At 39.9% G+C, this 19,897-nt stretch overlaps 1 protein-coding gene across 1 annotated transcript; it reads right to left on the bottom strand.

Annotated features, from left to right (window-relative positions):
- Nucleotides 1–7,080: 7,080 nt before the first annotated feature.
- Nucleotides 7,081–10,716, bottom strand: LOC127384207 (uncharacterized). Its single transcript, XM_051618291.1, has 3 exons — nt 10,458–10,716; nt 10,031–10,324; nt 7,081–7,781 (listed from the first exon to the last, which is right to left on the bottom strand). Exons 1-3 carry the CDS (start codon nt 10,714–10,716, stop codon nt 7,726–7,728), a joined length of 609 nt encoding a protein of 202 aa, XP_051474251.1. The 3' UTR covers nt 7,081–7,725.
- Nucleotides 10,717–19,897: the final 9,181 nt, after the last annotated feature.

The raw sequence follows: 19,897 nt of genomic DNA, 5'->3' as shown, positions 1-19,897 counted from the left end.
ATGTTGCATTCATGCCAACTGTACATAGGACAGCCTGCAGCCCATCCCCCTGCAAGCACTTGTTATTCTGGTCCTAACAGATCCTGAAGTTGTGTTCTGAGTGGCCACTTCTGAAATTTTGCTTACTTTTGTACACACAGATGTGACAGACAACTGTTCTTTGTTCATGCAGGGGAAATGAGTGTACCTGTGTCCATGTAGTGTCACATAATACAGCTTATTTTTGTCTGTATTAAATTCTGAGACACTTACTGTATTTAATAAAGGAATACAGCATGTATTACATATTCATATGGTTTTGTTGTAGACAGTGTCTGATACTTTGCATATCTGTCTGAATACTTTCCATTCATACTCTAAACAGATTTATACAGCTTTGGCTTTTTAAAATAAATCCAAGCTGCTTCAACATACAAAAGCCCAAACAATTGTAAGTTAGAGACATGTTTGTCAATTTGGAAGAGGGCAAGAAATTCCTGTTTGGGAAAAAAAAATACATTTGTTCTCTTCAACCTTTCCTTCCCAACCCCCACACTGGAAACAGAGAAATTATGAACAGTTTCAAAATACAGATTTAGGAAAATAAACTGTCTAGCTGGGCATATTAATGTTACCCTTTCCTCTTCAGTGTACTGCAGTTTATTAATGTTCTTTACATAAACAAGTTTATCAACAGGAGTTTCCCTTTTTTGACATGGTAGTAGTTTTATTGTCTGTGTAAGGTTGTCACTGTGCAATCTGATTTTTTTTATAGTTCTGGTTTTAGAAAAGTATTATTTTAAGTCCTTAAGCCAAATTGAGGTATACCTACTTGATTATGTTAAAATGTCAAAATAACAATATTAAATATTTAGAGAAGTCAGGTTTACTTGGCTTATAATGGTTTGGATTTTTTTTCTTTTAACATATTTCATGTAAGTATCAAAACTAATAAGACATTAAGGCTGATGACTTGATCTCTGCCATTGTAAAATCTTATCACTCTTATCTCAAAAGCTCTATTAAAATGGACAAAGGACAGACTTAAAGGATTTCCTGTGTCTCCCATAGGCACATTATGGTTTAATTTTGCCTTAAAGAGAAGTAACATACAAACTTTTATAATTACATATAATTGTGATTTTAGTAAGATAAGTGTTATGGGGTCTTCTAATATTACTTATCCGATGTTAAAAGTTAAGACTTACTATACGATGTGTGTAATGAAATCGTAACCAGATAGCTAGGTTTAGTTACAGAAATTCTATATGTAAAGAACTTCTAAGAGATCAGTCACATTGCTCCTTTATCACTTCAGTGTTTTTGCTGACAATGATGTTAGTAAATTTGCAGTTTTCTTGTTCATATAAACAAGCTTAGAGAAGAGACAGATTAGAAAATACCTACACAGAATACTTCAATTCCCTGTGTCAAATTTTCTTGCATTAAAAAGGAACTTTCTGTATTTTCTATACAATTTAAAAAAGAAAAAAAAACCCACAATTCATCAAAAGAATGAAGAGGCCCTGTTTTTCAGATATGTGGTTCACTCCTAGCATCTAATACAGAAAGTAAGCAAAAAGTACTTTTCAAGTTTCTAGCAATCCAACATCTGCATAATTTTTTAAGCTTAAAAATACTTATTGAGCATGTGTACATTAAAGAAATCAAACATTTATGTGAGAGCAACATGGTCAGGATACTACTTCTTTTCAGAGCGAGTAGTCATTTGTAAAAGCTAGCTTTCTAGCTTTCATGTTGGCAGTGTTGGAGAGGAATGTTGGATTTAATTTAAAATGATTAATGAGATTTTGTCAGACTCCCTGCCATTACCACCACTGCAGTTTGTCAGCACAACAACCTGGGAAACCCGGACGCCACTCTGTCGCCCAAAACAGCTTTTCAGGAAAAAATAAACCTGAGTAACTAGTGCCAGGTACATGTCAACGGTATTGTCTTTCAGCTGTTGAAAGTTCAGCTCTAAGTTGGGACATTTACCCATTCTGAGGAAGTGAACCTCATTCATTATTTCGATGGTCTGATTTTGACAGTGGATACCAATATCAACTGAAGTTTTCAGAGCAGGCATAATCTTTATTATTAACCTTATGGAAAATCCTATAATCCTTACAGATGAGAAATTCTTTAAAGGAAAAAAAAAAATACATCAAAGCTTGTTCAGGTAAGATTTTCTGGAGAAAGACCATCTGTGTAACATGTCATGTTTTTGGTGGCGTTCCCTGAGGAGGATGTCGTCCTCTGAGCCCTGCACACACGAACAGGCTGCGGAGTGGCAAGGACTGCTCTATTGGCCTCGAGGCAGATGCAGCTCTGAGCACACGTACATTAACAGCCAGAATCTGACAAGTTTGCAGTACTTTTCATATGTAACTGTAACATAACAAAATGAGCAATTCTTTTTAAATGAAAGTTAGATACTTATTCTGCTAGGCTACAGCTTGAGAATTGTGTTCTTACACAGAAATACACAATTGAGCAGACTTTAGTTTCAAAATCGCTCTTCCCCTTCCATGAGAACATGTCTGTATGTGCTGCACAAGTCACGTAACCTTGTATCAACAAACTGACCTTTCATTCACTCCTATGGACCCCTTTAGACATCACTTCTATCCACCTACTCAGCAATGCAAAAACCATGTGAGGCTTCACAGAGGTGAAGATGGTGAAAGAGATGTAGTACTCCTCTGCTACATCAGGCAGAACACATTCCTTATGGGGCATGGTGCCACAGGTATTCTTTACATGACTTTTATCTTAGATACTTATGTGTTTAAAAAAGTATTTTCACAACTGCTGTTTCCCTGTGTTCACATCCAGAATTCAGACTAATTGTCATAATTACATCTAATGCAATTGATTTGAAATATATTTTTATGACTGGAAAATATCTTCAGCTTACTTGCCTTCTGCAGCGTTAATCACCTGCATGACAAAACAAGCAAGGAAACCACGGAACTGCTTTAAAAGTACTAGAGAAGTGCATCTCTTGGTGTGCTTCTTAGTGACGATCAAGATCCTACATTTTTTCACATTTAAGGTAACTTCTTATTTCTATATTCCACATAGGAATTTATATCAATAACTGTATTTGTTGCTGTTCCATGCTGTCTAAAGTCTGATGGTACCATTTCTGATCTATACTAGCAAAATCTAGTTTTGTAGTTTTTTTTTTCCCCTGGCATAGCAACAAAATTCACAGTAGATAGGCAACATTAATCTATCATGGCAAAAATATTATTTTAAAATGTTTTAATCATTTTTTCCTATATATAAGGTTTAGATATGTAACAAAATGCAGAAGTCACAGGATTAGCATTAATTATGCTAATATGATTATTAATATATTATTTCCTTTTCTTGATATTAAGGGTTCACTTTGTGTTGCATAACAAATACTGAAAACCACAGCACTTAGTGGCCTAATTTGATGGTTTAAATGGTGCATGGGTAGACATTGTGCTGAGTTCCTATATTAAAACAGATTTTATTTAAAATCATAAAGTCTGAAATATATTGAGAATTATTTTAAATTAGTAATATTTAATATTATTATGGGAAATTATTAGACATAAATCAAGATTTATGGTTTGGGTCTAAAGACACATTAGTAAAAGGGGAAGAAATCAAAGAAAATGTCTTCCTTTGGCTAAGACATTTCATTAAAGGTCTCATTAAAACTAGAATTTTGTTTGTTTTAATGCAGATTGAGACCAAAGTTTTGAAGAGGTGAGATTAGTGGTTTCTATAAGAGGATACCTGGTTCCAGTCCTATTCATACCTCATCCTCCCTCTTTCCTGCAGTCTCATAACAGCCTTCGTGCCCTGTCCACAAGTCTGCTCCTCACCACAGCTGTCTGCAGTGAGGCTGAGCAGAGTCTTCCTTCAAAGCCTACTCTTCTCTTTCCCCAAAATTAGTAAATGGACTATGTGTAATCATGTTATTTTTAAAATACAAAGTGTTGTCTCTAATTTCTTAATACTGATTAAATAACAGAAATCAAAGAAACTAGCAGTTAGAATATATTCTCAGTGAGTGTTCATATTTTTTAAGTACAGACCATTGTTCAATTATACAAAAGAAACGGAAAAGGAAGCCCATGTTGCCAATCATACAGCTTTATGTCAATAGTTTCAGTCTTGTAATTATTCCAAAATTGTCTTCAAATTAATTCCACTAATGCTGATCAACAATCTGTAGTTCATTTTAGAAGTCGTACACTGCATACTTCAACTAAGCATAATTTTACATAGAATATGAGGTAACACTTGGAGAGGTTTATCTGCATTATCTGTACAACACACCTAACAAGATAAACCCAGTCAAATTCTGGCCCCAGCACTGTCAAAAGCAAATCAATAACTCACAGAAGTAAAGTCAGGATTTATATACAGTTTGGAAAAAGCAAAATCTTAGAATTATCTTTAATGCTTCACCTTCTGACCAACCCATGGTCTCAGCACACTGGTAAAAGGGGAAAAGAAAAAAAAAAAAAAAAAAGAAAAAAAAAAGTTAAATAAAAAGTAAAAAAAAATAAAAAGTAGTGTGAGCTTTCAGTTTTTCTATAACAATAAAATACCATTCTTGTGGTTGCCAAGAAATCCTGTGAATAAAGATTGTGAACTTCATGTAAGCCCAAACAATCCATCAATATCTGAAAGCAGAAGAAAGTCACCTTATAATTGCCACCCTATAAGGTAGAACGTGGAATGGGTGTTATTATGCTTACAAAAATATCACTTACATCAAAGTTATTAAATATTTACAGAATCTTCACCTGCTATTTTAATTATTGTTATTAATGTAATGCATTATTTTATTTTGGTATTTGTCAATTAATGCTTTATCCCTAATTTCATCAGTCTTATCACTGCTGGAGAGCAGTGTGGGAGAAAGGGACCTGGGGGTCCTGGTGGACAGGAGGATGACCATGAGCCAGCAATGTGCCCTTGTAGCCAAGAAGGCCAGTGGCATCCTGGGGTGTATTAGAAAGGGTGTGGTTAGTAGGTCAAGGGAGGTTCTCCTCCCCCTCTATTCTGCCTTTGTGAGACCACATCTGGAATATTGTGTCCAGTTCTGGGCCACTCAGTTCAGGAAGGACAGGGTACTGCTTAAAAGAGTCCAGTGCAGAGCCACAAAGATGATTAAGGGAGTGGAACATCTCCCTTATGAGGAAAGGCTGAGGGAGCTGGGTCTCTTTAGTTTGGAGGAGACTGAGGGGCAACCTCATCAGTGTTTACAAATATGTTAAGGGCGAGTGTCAGAACGATGGCGCCAGGCTTTTTTCAGTGATGATTAGTGATAAGACAAGGGGCAATGGGTGCAAACTGGAACACAGGAGGTTCCACATAAAAAACTTTCCTGTGAGAGTGACAGAGCACTGGAACAGGCTGCCCAGAGAGTTTGTGGAGTCTCCTTCACTGGAGACATTCAAAACCCGCCTGGATGCGTTCCTGTGTGATGTACTCTAGGTGACCTTGCTCTGACAGGGGGTTTGGACTAGATGATCTTTCAAGGTCCCTTCCAACCCCTGAGACTCTGTGATTCTGTGATCTAGCACAGATGAAGACAAGTTTTGTGAAAGGACTCCATAATATGTTGCTATGGAAAATAAGACATCAGGTTCACAAGAATAAAGTTTTGACTGATGAACTTTAACATGGTGATAAGTATACATTGTTGTAGAAAAATGAAAACAGCTTTTAAGCAAGCAAGTGATCCAATCCATTTAAAACACAAGTCCTTACAATGAGGAAAGTCTTGGATGTAAGCAGATGAACCGCCCAATCCCACATCTTTAGACATGTGCTTTTAGGTTTCTGAGAAGCCAGGGAAAACAACTTTCCATACTATTTGTATCTAAGACCCAGCCAGCTTGGAAGGGCAGCATCAAAACCCGCTCTGCTGACATGAGTAGTATTTGGCTCAGGGTCCTTATATGATTTGTTTTAACAGATTACAACTATGGAATGAAAGTGAATTTAATATCAAGTTAATTTCTTGAGGGAAAACTTGCACAACAAATGCAGTAATTGCAACAAAAGGAACAGACGCTTGGCAGTGGCTCCACAGAGGCAATGCAGTCACAAGGTCTTTTCTGAGCAAAACCAACACTCTGGTCCCCAGTTTTACAAGCTTTTCTGGCAGGTTTCATCAGCTGGAGCAATCTCCCCTTGATACTCCCTGCCAAAGCATAGCTTCTGCTCTCTGAGTGCCATTCCTCCATTAGGCCAAAGCATCCCAGGACTTTCCTTGGTATGCACTATCCAGAAGAAGGGACCACTGTTTTGGCTCATGGTAACATAAGGGGAAAAAAACACCCTTTCTGCAGCACCAACCACTTCTCTGTTTCATTGAAACTCCTAATTTACATCAGCTCAGAATCTGCCTGAAATTTGATTTTCTCCTACCTTGACTTGGAAGTTTTCTCTCTGCATTGCTGGGATGCTTCTGATTTCTTGTGTTCTTTGTGCTAGGGTTCCTTGTTCACGCTTCATTCTGCAAGCAGAACACTTGGTGTCAGAAAGAGGGGGCACATACTCCATGCTATGCAGAGCTCTTGTTATTAAAAGATCACCAAAAAACAAACAAGGCTCCATGAAACAAGCCAAACAAGAAAACCCAGTGTATTTGCAAGGACCTATCCCCAGATACAAATATGTTTCAAATTAAAGTAAGACTGGAAATTACTGCAACATAAAAGAATATAGAATATTTTGCTGACTAGAAAATCTGGTAAACTCATATCTTTTCCAGATATATCTATTGAGTCATATTTTTACATTATCAGATTTCATGTTTTCCAGCCCCATATGCCTGAAATTGTATCTCTGTACGTATAATAGGAATTTTTTTTTAAGTCTGAAACTTGCTAGAGATTTTTTTTCTTTCCAACATTTCCCTCAGTGGTATTAAAACATATAACGGAACATAACTTTCTAACAGTACCTCCCACTTTTGCACCGTGATTTCCTGACTGTTGGAATCTTCGTAGATAGAGCTTCTTACAAAGGCTCATAGGATGAGGGGGGAAAAAAAAAAAAAAAAAAGGCTTATGCGGGGGGTAGAAAGGGGGGGGGAAGTGTAAATACTACGAAGCTGACAGGGTTTATATGTAGATATTTATGCCTTGTATATACCCTCGGCTCCTGGTCTGCTTGCTTGCCGGTATGATTGATTGACTGCGTCCCGAAAGATGTTTATAAAACCCGGCAGGTCCCGCATTTATATAGATCTGCAAACACCCAAATGAAACCAAGCGCCCGGTGATCTTGCTGTTGGCTCTGTTCCTGGGAGTCTTACTACGTCGGTAGTTAAACCTAATACCGCCGATAAACTGCCCTTCATCGTCCTCACCCTCCTCCTCCCGGGCTTCAGCGGAGCCCCTTCAGCCGAAGGGATTTGCGCTGTCGCCCGGGCGGGGATGGCGGCAAAGCGAAGTGGCCCTCGGGGATTGCGAGGGAGACCCGAAGAAGAAGTGGGGGATGGCGAGGTCTTTTTTCCTCCCCAGTTTCAGAAGGGTTCCCTGTCAAAGCAGGGTGACAGCAGCGTCGCTTTACAGCCGCATCAATCGCAGCAAAAATAAAATAATAATATAAAAAAAAAAGGTACCCACCAATTAGAGGGTCTTAGTCCAACGCTTTATTTTCGAGCCGAGCTCCTCCGCTTCACCGACCTCCACCTGCCAGGGCACAGGGCCAGGAGAATCCCCCTGCTCTAATCTCCTCTCAGCCCCTTCCCCAGGGATTTTTTTCCATGTGGATCCCATTATCATCATTTGCTCCTAGTATAACGGGGATTAAGGCGATTAGAAGGAAAATAATTAAATTATCTTTCTATTTAATCCTTTGTGCTGGTTGCAAGTGGAAAGGGGACTCAGAGTAAGTGAGATAGGGTTTGTGATTTCTTCTTGGAGGGGGTGTTTTTAAAGGAAAGGAGAAAAAGGGGGCAACCTTCGCAACTGTCAACTGTTTTATAAACATTAGATTAATGCTGGCCAGACCTTTGTACTAATGTGACTCTACTGTTTTCAAATGTGTTTTTCAACCTGTAATCGTTTGTTAAGTCTCAGCGTCGAATAATAAAAGCAAAATAAAAACAAAAAATGCTCGGATACTCGGATTTTGGTTTTTTGGAGGTGGCAAGACGGAGAAAATTGTTTGGGGGTTTGTTTGTTTGATTGTTTTTTCCTGTGGCGAGCAAAATCCCTATATTTAATCACTTGGAATAAAGCCATAATCCTGATGAAAAGATTGAAACATTTTAAAGTAACAGATGGGTTTAAATCTGGTGAAGGGATAACTGTTTCTTCAGCCTCTTTTTCAAAGAAAGTACTCTGAACAAGTGACAGAACTGCTCACGCTCACACTATAGCTACGTGTTCATTTATGTAACACCATCAATCTTTACTGTTTTCGTTTTCATGGATAAAATTAAGAGTTTAGAAACATATCCGAGAAAGGTAAAAATTCGAAGGTTAGTTAGCCACAAGTGCCTTCGCGCTTTTTTTGGCCTTTTTTTCTTTTTTGTTCTGTTTTTTTATTTATTTGTTTTGTTAAAGTAAAGTTAACATTCAATAGAATATTAATTTGTAGGGGCACACCTCGGGAAATTGGAAACACACGTGGTTCCTCTTCAATGACAAAAGAAGGGAGCCTTCCCAAGGGTAGTGGAAGCGATCCTTACTGACTCCTTAACTAGTTTTCCCAGAGGTGACCCCCAGTGAATCCGAGTCCCGGGATTGGAGCGGCCCAGGAGGCGGTGGGTAGGCAGGCCAAGGGGGCTGCTGGCAGCCCTGCTTCCCAACGAAACCTCCTCTCTGTCCCTGCCCAGAAGCTCGAAGTCACTGGGAGCAGTCTATTAATTTTAAAATGGACAGGGATGGCGACATAACCCACCCCTGCACAACTGAGTGACGCCGAACTAAATTCAGATTTTGGAACCCTTGAAAGGTCCAGTGCTGGTGAAGGAGGAAGACGAGTCGGCGACATTCAGAAAATGCGAAGTTTATAGCTGTAATGCCCCTGCTACCTGAAGGCGCAGCGCCAGAAAGGGTAATTCCTTTTCCTGATTACTTCGTTTGACAATGAGCAGATCAAAAAGAAAGCATTGTAGGAAGAACTTCAGGATCTGCAGGGGATAATAACATTTCTGTGCTCCCTGAATACGCGAAAATCCTAAGAAAAATAATGTGGATCCTCTGCTCTCAACTGCTCTGAGTGAACACCTCTGCCCACAGAAAAAACAAACCCACTTCGGTTTGGTTTAGTTTTAAAGCTTCTTCTAAAGCTGAAAAATTGCCCCACGGGGTGTTGTTATTTTTAAAATGGCAGATATTTCAGGATGAAATTTCAGTATAGAAGTTTCTTTGATTCAACAGGCAGGGAAAATCCCGTTTGTTGTCAGAACTTAATTTTCAGCTACTAAAGAACTTACTGACTTTAAATATTTTTCTTTCCTCCATAAAAGTTATTGGCCTGCTTTCATAGTTACTAAAAAGTGTATCCGGCAAATCGAAGCCTGAATCTCAGTATTCATTTGGCAGGAACTCCTTTAGTAAATACTTGCTATTACCGCGCAGTGCCCTTTGCCCGGTGGGTCTCGTCCACAAGCCAGGCAGTGTAATTTTTACCTAGTGAAGTGGTCATTAATGCCAAACCTGCGGGTGCGAGTCTCTTCTCAATTACCAATAAAAACCTTTACTGCGGCTCCACAGAAAGTGTCTGTTGAGAGCATACGCCTACGCGTGCGATGCCTGGGCGCTGTTTTGTCTAATGCCTCCTTTCCTGATCTTATTACCTGCCGCTCCTGCTTTACTCTTTATGGACAAGAAAAGCTCCCGAGCAGGGCACTGGGGACCGCGGGAGAGCGCGGAGCAGGTGGCCGCTCCCTGCATTTTTTTATTTTCCCCAGTTTTAACGCAAAATAGACAAACCCTCGGCTTTACTCCCACCTTCCCAGCCCCTCCATTTCTCCACGGAAAAAAGGAAAGGAGCTTCGGAGGAGAAGTGCCTCCTTCTCCCGTGGCATCACCTGCAGCGGCCTGTAGCAGACAAATCCCTCGCCCGGGCAGCGCTCCCTGCCGCGGGCAGCTCCGCCGGGCTGAAAGGCCTGGGGCCCGGGGCGAAGCTGAGCCGGAGAACGAAGGGAGGCGGCGGGAGAGCCTGGGAGAGCAGGCAGCGTCAGCTGGAAGGGGCACTTCATGTCTCCGCTGTTTCCCCGCCGGCGCGGAGCCGGTGGTGTCCGGCTCTCGGCGAGGGACAGACAGCTGCCGGGGGCGGAACAGCAGCGCTCCCCGGGGGAGTGTTGCTCCCGGCAGTCCGTGCTCTTCAGAAAACGGCGAGAAGATGGAAAAAGAGAAGAAGACAAACACCCAAACCTAAAACCCCTCCATTCAAACCAAAGCAAATAATCCAAACCACCAGCCAAAAAAATCCCATAGTGGCCAAATCAGACTTACCTGTCGTGGTCAGGAGGAATGCCATTACTCTATCTTCTGGCTGGTTAGGCTCTCTCAGAGGTCCCCTGTCTCCTCCGGCAGCCACTCCTCCATCACCTGGAATGACACACAACCGCGTGTAAAGGCAGTAGCTCCCCCACGCACCCGCTCTCCCACGGCGGGGGCTCGGCGCCTCGCAGCTCTGCCCGAGGCAGCCCCCTACCCTCCGCCTTACCAGGCGCTCCGGGAAAGGCCCAGAGGAGCCACCGGTGCCAAGCATTGTCCCCGTCACCCCGGGTCACCTCACCCCGTCTCACACCCTTAAACACGGGGTAATTCTACTTCTCCAACAATACCCTGGTGATGGGTTTGCTGTTTTGGGTTTGTTGTGATGGTTGGTTCGTTTTGTTGTTGTTTTGTTGCTTTGTTTTGGTTTTTTGGTTGTTTTTTGGTTGTTTGGGGGGTTTGGTCGTTGTTTTGTTGTGGGGGGTTTTGTTATTGTTGTTGTTTTGTGTTTCGTTTGTTTGTTTTGTTGTTGTTGTTTGCTTGTTTGGGTTTGGTTTTCGGCTTGTTTTTCTGAGGCAATGTACTGAGTCTGGGCTCAGCGCTTTCCACCTCCCGACGCGCTGGGAAGAAACCACCCACCTAACTGGGGCTCCTCGGCCATTTCCCAGAGCCTCGGGGAGCCCCGGCCGTGCCGAGGCGGGGGTCAGGCTCTCGGCCGGACCCCTCATCCGCCCCGACAGCTCATTAAAACGCGCTTCGCCACCCGCGCGCTGCAGCCGGAGGGGCGGGGCGGAGGAGATCCGCCTGCTTGTTTTAGGAGTCAGGCTGGACGGAGTCTTCCCTGGCACAGACATTTGATTTAAAACTGCCTCCGGAGAAATACAAATAAATAACTTCTTCGGGAGGAGAGGAAGGGGAAAAAAAAAAAAAAAGAAAAAAAAAAAAAGGCAACGCCAAAGCTGACAGGAGCTACAAACACTAAATACGTGTAGGGACGGGAAAAAGAGCAAAAGTAAATAAATCTCAGTTACCTAATTGAAAGGCAGAAGCGAGCCCTTTGTGTACACAGCGCTTCAGGGAGAAGAAAACCAGAGCACGGGGGACGCGAGGGGAGCACAGGGGCTCCCCTTGCCCGTGCCGTCGGCGGGAGATTTACCTCCGCCTTTAACTCCAGCCCAGTCTTTTCACCTACCCGAGGAAGGAAGGAAGGAAAAAAAAAAAAAAAAAAAAAGAAAAAGGTATTAGGAGGAGTCCAGTAACGGGGGAGAAAGGATGGGAGGCACGGAAAATGCGAACCGCGGGGAACCGGGGGCTCTTTATTTGAGCAGGTAACGAGGGAGGCTGTGGTGGCCGGAAGAGGGGAGGACGTGCCGCTCGGAAAACACCAGCGAGAAACGGGCAGTAAGGCTGAAGAGGTGCAGCGAGATCGCCTTTGACAGGGTGTTTTTGGTTTTGTTTTTAAATTCAGTGCTTTGGCAAGTGTATTCGTACTCATTTATCTCTGCATAGAAGCCAAAGGATCAAACAGACTCGCCCAAATAATTTGTATCTTAATTATTTGAGGCAAAAACCAAAGCTTTCTGATTCTGAGCTCATATGACAAATGACTAAAAATTAATCCAAAGAGAGGGCTGTTTAATATCTTTCACGTTCACCCAGAAGTTTTTCTCCCTGCATTGATAATAATAGCAAATAATTCCCCAAACACAGAGGATGATGCATACAACCAAATCCTTCCACTGGAACTGTGAAGTTATTCACACCACTCTTGTCTCTTGCTCTTCATCCTGAGAGAGTGCACAACATCTAAGCTCTGGACACATGCTTTCAGACTGTGAATCTTATTCCTTCTTCTAATCCCCTCTATATCGACAGTAATTAACAACTGCAATTAGCACCTGCAATTTAATATTCTCCACTCTCTCCTGATATGCTGTACCAATTACATTAAAATATACTGATGATCTGCAGTTTGTAGACTTCAGTGTTACTACCATACACAGAAAAACACTCAAACATTTATTTTTTCAAGTGGGACCTCCAAGTACCCCTGTCTGGGGTATCCAAGGGAGGTTTTGCTACCAGTTTAAAACTGGTTTGCAACAATTTGGCCTCTTTACAAGTCAGCTTCTCCCTAAACACTTATTTCAGCTGAATTTCCATTAGAACCTGCAGACTGGTGACTCCAAAGACAGTACAAACAGTTCCATTCAGTTGTTTCAGTTAAGAAAAACCCCAGTCTGCTCCCAGGCCTGTCCTAAAACTGAATTAATTTGCCCATACACATATTTCTAACAAATATCAGTACTTTATCTGATACTTCTCCTGTATATTGTGGAGAAGTCAGAAGTGTCTTTACAACTGGTGTATATGTTATTGATATGGAGGTGCATAACTGGATTTACAGGAACAGTGAGATTGAAAAGGACCAGTTTGGTGTCATCAACATTACCCAGTGTCATGCGTTACAGCTCTAATCAGATGGTGCAACTGCAGAGGAGCAATCTCCTCCCACCCTACTCCAGGCCATTGCAACTATGGCTGCAGAAAGTCTTAAGAAAATAGTTTTCACCTTAATTTACTGTCATAATCTCCTACTATCTCCATTTTCCTGCTACTAGAAATAGTGGTTTGAAAATGCAGTTTTTCTGTAGAATTAAATAAATAAAGAGGGGGAAGAAAAAAATAAGCTAATTTGGCTTTGGGTTTTTTGTTTGTTTGTTTGTTTTTGTTTTTGTTTTTAAAGATGCAACCATTAATGAGGTGTGGAAGTAAAAATATTTAACATGATTGCTTCAAAATTTAAAAAAAAAATAAATTCCTACTTAAGTTCTCGAATACCCACTTTTAAAAGGGAAGCATTCGCTTCATTTATAGTTCACTTCTGTGGTTTTCTGATGGAAATATTATTTCATTGTTTGCTGCATGGGCAACTTTGGACTCTTTAAAAGGAAATTTTGCTCCAAGAGATCCAGTTGGTCACTTCCAATCCCTGTAATGGAGCACAGCAGCAGTGGTTCAGTAGTCAACAGCATTAATCAGGAGTCTATGTCCTGCAGTTTAAAACAGGGAATGGGTAAGGTAAACAGCTATAAATCCTTCTGTCTTACAGAGAAATCCTGCATTAGTCCATCGCATGAGAGAGTAAGAAAGAAAGCTAAGAGAGTCTTTTTGGCTCTGTTGTCTGTATAGAAAATTTGCACACTAGTCCCAGGGTCAGGTGAGAAAGTGGCTGAAGTGCTGGCAGGTGTGGGAGAAAATTGGCTCTTTAGGCAACTGATCATGGCAGGGTCAGCAGTTTGCTCACAGGAGAAATGTCATGCCTCAGGAACAAGCCAGGAGTCAAATAACTACTTGTAGGCAATTATAGTGATAGTCTGGCTATTCAAAATGCTTAGGTTCCCTTCCTATTTTTCTGCTACTCCAGTCATACTGACTTTGAGTCCCCCCAAGTGGTGTCAGGTGTTACTTACTGCTTTGCACAGTGCAATGGCAAATGGCATGGGACACTGCGGGGGGTTTCCCAAAGGCTCATGTGAGGACAGGAGCATTTTCTACTGCCTGTGACTCTTTACTGAAGCATTTCTCAAGGAAAACTTCTGCATGGATATGATCTGCTTCCTCTCCTTACAGGATGAGACTATTGTGGTTTCTCCTCTTGCATCTGCTCTACTGGAATATACAGAGAAAGAAGCATGGAAATTTTAGAATAAGCATGAAAGTAATCTTCATGACTGGATACTCATATCAGATTCCTAGATTCCTGCTTTTACAGACTTTGGAAATATGTTATGAGGGTGTTGCCATGAAATAGAGGGTGATCTGTTACCAAAATGAGAGTATAAGCAGCCAAGAGTGCTGAAAATCCATCCTGGTACTAGACCAAGAAGAGCTGGGAGGCTGGCACAGAGAGATGTGAGCAGGTTTGGGCAGTCAGCATAGGTATCCAGGAGCAGCATCTCTCCATTCGCCTGAGACAGCAGTCCTGCCAAAGAGCTCTTGAGCCCTGTGGTGGAAGTTGTACATTTTATTATTCAGGCAATGCTTATTAGTCTGTCTGTCTTAGAAATTGTGGCTAGACTGATTTAAGAAAGTCACCATGTGTCTGTCGGGAATAGAAAGAAAAGGAGGATCACACATTCAAAATTGCACAATTTTATGCTGAGCTTTATTTATTTTCCTCCCTGAAGATCAGCTCACTGTATAAAAATTTAGGAATTTATCTTTGACAATGAGATTATATTTGGACAAAACAAGGCACAACTGAAATGGAGTCACTCTTTAAAGAACTGGATTTCTTTCTGTATGTCTTTAACAAAAAATAAGAAAAAAAAAAGGAAAAAAAAGAAAAAAAAAGAAAACACCATGACTACTGTCTTGCTGTCAAAAACTAGATATTTAATTGTTACAAATTCGTAAACACCATTAATAATGATTCTGTTTTCTAAAGAGCTTCAGGTTTCAGCTCTGTTTCATTTTAAAATGACTGATAAGAGATACATACACCCTTTCAAAGAAGTGTCTATGTGCAAAAGCCCTTCCTTTAACTAGACATACTGCTTAGGGCCGTCTTCCCTGTAACAGAATCCGAAACTCAGCCATGGTTTGAGGTATTCAAGCAGTTTAGCTAACCTGATGTTGCTCTTCTTTTTCCTGGGGTAGCCTGACCTTGCCATTTTACCCTGACTACCAGAGTACCTTGTCATGGAAATGAGGACAAGGAAGAACTGCTTAGCTCTTCTTTTCCTGTAATGAAAGATCAGAGTACACTCTAGTATTACAAGTGCTTCAGAACACATTCTGCAGATAAATTAGCATTTTTCTCATCTTTCTGAAATCAGAAAACCTCTTGATTTGATACAACACTCACTGCTTAGGTGCTCGAGCTGATTCCTAGCATGATTACGTAATATTTTACAAAACCGCTGAATTTTGAGTGACTTTTTTATGGCTACTGAAACCTGCCTCAGGGTCTAAAACTAAAAGCTACAACTATAGATTAAGCACAATTAAAAGCTATAGGATAAATCCCAGTTCTGTACTCAGATATTTAATTCTGCTTTCAATATGTGTCCGTATTACTTTGATTGCGTAATTGTGGGGTTTTTTTATTCTAAAGTTTCTTGGGTGTCTTGAATTTTCTTCGGAGTAGTCACAACTAAACTCTGAGCCCACACAGGACTGAGAAGGTAAAAATTTCTCTGTAGAAATTCCTTCAGATGCCTCATCCAAAAGCCATCTTCTCCTAATTGCTGGATCAAGTTTCTTATCAACTGCAATTGTGAACAGCACATACTTGTGTTATTGTTGCTCAGCTTAGTTAGACACCTAGGAAATAAAAGACAGACTCAGTGCCTTTTAAAACTGCAAGGGCTCAAACTCAAGTAACTTTTTGTTGGTGGCGGGTTTTTTTGGTGCTTTGATTTTGTGGTTTGTTATTGTGGGTTTTTTGTTTGTTTGTGGTTTTTTGTTTGTTTGTTTTTGTTTGGTTGGTTGTTTTTTGTTGTTGTTGTTTAGGAGAAACTACAATTTCTGTATTTAAAATAAATTTAAGATATGGAGTAGAAGTCATGGAGTTACCTTGTCTCTCCATAATGAATTTTGGCTTATGAATGATACAAAATGGAGCAATTTTGTCCATCCCTAGGTGACACAAGTGGAAATAGGTGGAGTTAAAGACATAGTCCTTCTCTCTATATTTCTGCTGGCCAGCGGGTGACTTTGATCCTCTAACTGCATCCCCCACTGGACCGTGAGTGCAGGATCCAGCCACACACCTCTACTCTCCACTCCTAGGGGCAGGCACTGGAATTTTCTCAGCTGAACCAAGACCCAAGTGAATAGCTTCTCATTACCAGACATAATCTTGCTGAGAAACCCAGAGACAGCTATTATGTCTTGCAGCACGTGAGCTGGAAAAACCAGGAGGTTCCAAAGCCAGGCTGTGAAAGAGGAATGAGACACCCTATGAGTGGTGTGGAGCCGTGCGAAAGCTCAGGCTGCACCGACAGCAGCTGGAGAAATAATCATGGCTCTACTTTTGGAAAGACGAGGCACAGTGCCAGATGGCAGCTGACCAGAAGAGCCGAGGTCTAAACAAAAGACCTGGAAAAAAAGAAGAAAAAGGAAAAGCTCAAACTCTAAACAGGGAACTAGTCTTTTGGGGCAAGACAGATTTCATTGAGAGATATTCTAAAAAAATAAAAATAAAATGTCAGTTCCAAAGAGCACATTTTCTCAGATACCTGCACCAAAAATTTCACAAAGCATTACCTAGCTTATTCATAAGTCAGAGTCACCAAAGGAAAAAAACAAAACAAAAGCTTTTTTTAAGGGGAGTTTGATGTGCTGTTTAGCCTAGTCTGTCATTTTTCTTGTCTCTCTTCATAATCCCTATGTAACCCAGAAACGGCCAGTAAAAAAGAGAGACCCTCTGCTTGTTTAATTACTTCCTGAAAATTTGACAACTACTACTTCGGTCTCATTGGATAATCTACTTTTAAATTGCCTAGTCTTTCAAAGACAGCATAATTATTTGACTACACTTACTTCCCTAGCTATACATCATGCCTATCAAAATTAAATGCTTCCAACATACCATAGCAGCATTTTAACATTTTGCTTCTGTAATACATTTAACAGTAAATTGATCCTATACTTCCTTTTTAACAAACTTTAATACCTTTAGCAGTAAAGAACAATTAGAAGTTGGATCTTTGTTCTCTGATAAAGAAATAAAGTTATCTAAAGAATGCTAAAGAGATTTGTGAAATGCAAAGTTTGGTGGGAATGTTTGTGATGTTTAAAAATTATTTCCTTTATTTCTGCTTTAAAAATAAAAAGGACTATTTTATTCATGCAACTGATTTCTGTACAAAATATTTAAGCAGACATTACTTCATGAGTTTACAGTTTTACTCTACATTTAATCAGAATAATAAATGTTATCTTGAGGGAATTTATGTGATTTTCCTCTGAAATTTGTGAATATTTTTTGAAACAATGAAATTATTTACAAAAATAAAGAATAAACAACTTATTGTACTAATTTAGCAGACTATTCCACTGATACTTTAGGTGGTGAATATGTCAATTTTTAGAAGTTTGGTTGGGGTGTTTTTGTGATCCATAAGATTATTCCTGCTTCTATAAAATCAGAAAACCAAAAATGCTCTTAACAACACATATTGATTAACCATCAAAATATGCACTAAGCAGGTATTCAATGTGCAGTCACTGCAGTGGGTGTGTGTGAATTTTTCAAAGCTGAAAGTGTACCCCACAAAGTACTAGCTCAGTAGTGTCTTTTAAAGACATGGGAAGCTAAAAGCAGTCACGAACACAGAACTCTCTCCCCAGATATTAGCATCAATTTTGAGCATTCCTCTCTCAGGATATGCTAAATTGGAGGTTTGTTTTTTTGGGGTGGTTTTTTTTTTGCTTTTTGTTTGGGTTGTGGGTTGGTTTTTTTGTGTGTGTGTGTAGTGAGATGTGTCAATAAGCCACATTTTCAAAAGAGAGAAGTTTTATTTGCAGGAATGCATGCAGGCTCTTATGGTGGATACTGTTGGTATATGCACCATATGTGCGTGTACGCATGCAAGCCAGAAGACTGTTGACAGCACATGTGCAGGTCAATCCAACATGAGCAAAACCAAAAGCAAAGGAGGTAAAGAAACAGCACGCAAAAATAGGAAAAAGAAAGACACCCGCCTCCCCCCCCTCTACCCCAACCCCTCTTGGTTCTAAATCATCCCAAAGACTGCAATATCCTGTTATCTATTGTAGCAACATCATATACAAAATAAAGAAACAAATGTTGCCCTTCTGTGAAGAGAGATAACAAAAGCTTGATTCATTGAAAAGAAAAGAACCTGAGGAGATAAGAAATATGTTTTAAGCTACACTCAAGAAAAGCACCAGCTGACATAACTTTTAAACAGCCCAAATGTATTCATTTTGGCTGGTCCTGTTGTCTTATGGAGTAAACACTGTAGTCATGAGATGAAAGACAAGTAAAAGCCATTGGATGTCTGGTTGCCACAAACCTGTTTCTAACCTAGAGAAGAAGAGCTTTCATTTTCTTCTACTACAGACCTAAAAAAGACAAAGAGGAGACTAAAAAGCACCAACTGAATAAGTGTTTGGGGAGTTGGTACCAAATTCATTTCATCCTTATGAGAGAATGCTATTCACCAAGGTCTAGTGTTGATTTAAAAAATCTGTCCAGAATACCTCTTTAATTCTTTTATCACCACAACCTAATGGTAATTAGGTGGATAACAGGCAAAAGAATAAAGGCAAAAGAATCAAGTTATAACATTAAATGATTTAAAAAATTGTAACACCACTTTAATCATCAATATTTTTAAATTTAATGTAAAGGAATTAAAACCAGTTGCCTACTTGTTTCTAAAATTCTTATTCCTGATTTCATTGATTTATCAAATCAAGTTTCATCCTCTCACCTATCTTAAACACACATGTTCTGAAAACTTTAAAAACAGCAAATCTTACTAGAATGTACAAAACTTTTGCAGAAACAGCATATAAAATAATCAATAGGATGCAGAAATAAATCCTACACCTTCCCCTACTACAGGATCAAGGCAAAACAATGTGTGCAAAGTGAAAACTGATACACAAGAAAATATTTATGCACAATCTACAGAACTCACAAGAATAGACTTGAGACCAGGAATATCTGCAAGTTCATGAATGACATTAGTCAGCTATCCGTAAGTTAAGAAATTTTAGCACTAGAAGCATATGTTCACAGTTGAAGTCTGTGTATCTTATTAAGCCCCCTAACGAAGTCTGGCCAAAAATTCCCACTAATGTGAGTGGGAAGTGTCCTGCACTTCTGAAAACTGTGGTATTTCTCAAGCTGTCTAAATCAGGTGCTTGGTTAGGCAGAAAGCATATTAAAGAAAGGGAATAACACTTCATATTCTGACAACTGTGTACATACTTTCAGCATATTTGGCCTGCTATCATGCATAGTTGGTGCTATTTTTCCTGTGGATAGCACAGGAACAGTTTTTACTCTTACGTAGTATTCAATGGTACAAACAGCTTCGCAGTTTCCCAGCTTTTTATTTTATCAGTGGCTTAGAGACAGTGCATGCATATATTAAGCTCAATTGTTAGGGAAAAAAAAAAAAACAAACCTGCAAACATGACAAGTTTCTTTGAATTTAGTTTATTTTGACTGTAGTTAGTTGATTTTCCATCTTCAGATTTGGAAAATAAAGACATCTCAATTTCTGTAAAAACTTGTATCTAAATGCTTTTATTCAGAAGAGTATTCCATAGCAGTTTTTACTGAATATCAGTGCTTGCTTAATATTCAATGTCAGAATAGTAATAATAGAATTAAATCACTAGTCTGAACTGAGTCATGCTCATGCAGTGACTTATAAAAATCTATTAGATCTTAAAAATCAATAATTTTA

This window comes from Apus apus, chromosome 4 (genome assembly GCF_020740795.1).
Source record: "Apus apus isolate bApuApu2 chromosome 4, bApuApu2.pri.cur, whole genome shotgun sequence".
NCBI lineage: Eukaryota > Metazoa > Chordata > Aves > Apodiformes > Apodidae > Apus > Apus apus.
Note: the sequence above shows the minus strand (reverse complement) of the source record. Positions and strands in the feature narration are given on the sequence as shown.

Excerpts from the sequence above, each read along its gene's own strand:
- LOC127384207 (XM_051618291.1), bottom strand. The coding sequence starts at position 10,716 with ATGCTTGGCACCGGTGGCTCCTCTGGGCCTTTCCCGGAGCGCCTGGTA. Across the intron at positions 10,325-10,457 it reads ATTCCTCCTGACCACGACAG|AGCACGGACTGCCGGGAGCA; the intron begins GTAAGTCTGATT and ends CGTTTTCTGAAG. Across the intron at positions 7,782-10,030 it reads TCTGCTACAGGCCGCTGCAG|GAGCAAATGATGATAATGGG; the intron begins GTGATGCCACGG and ends CCGTTATACTAG.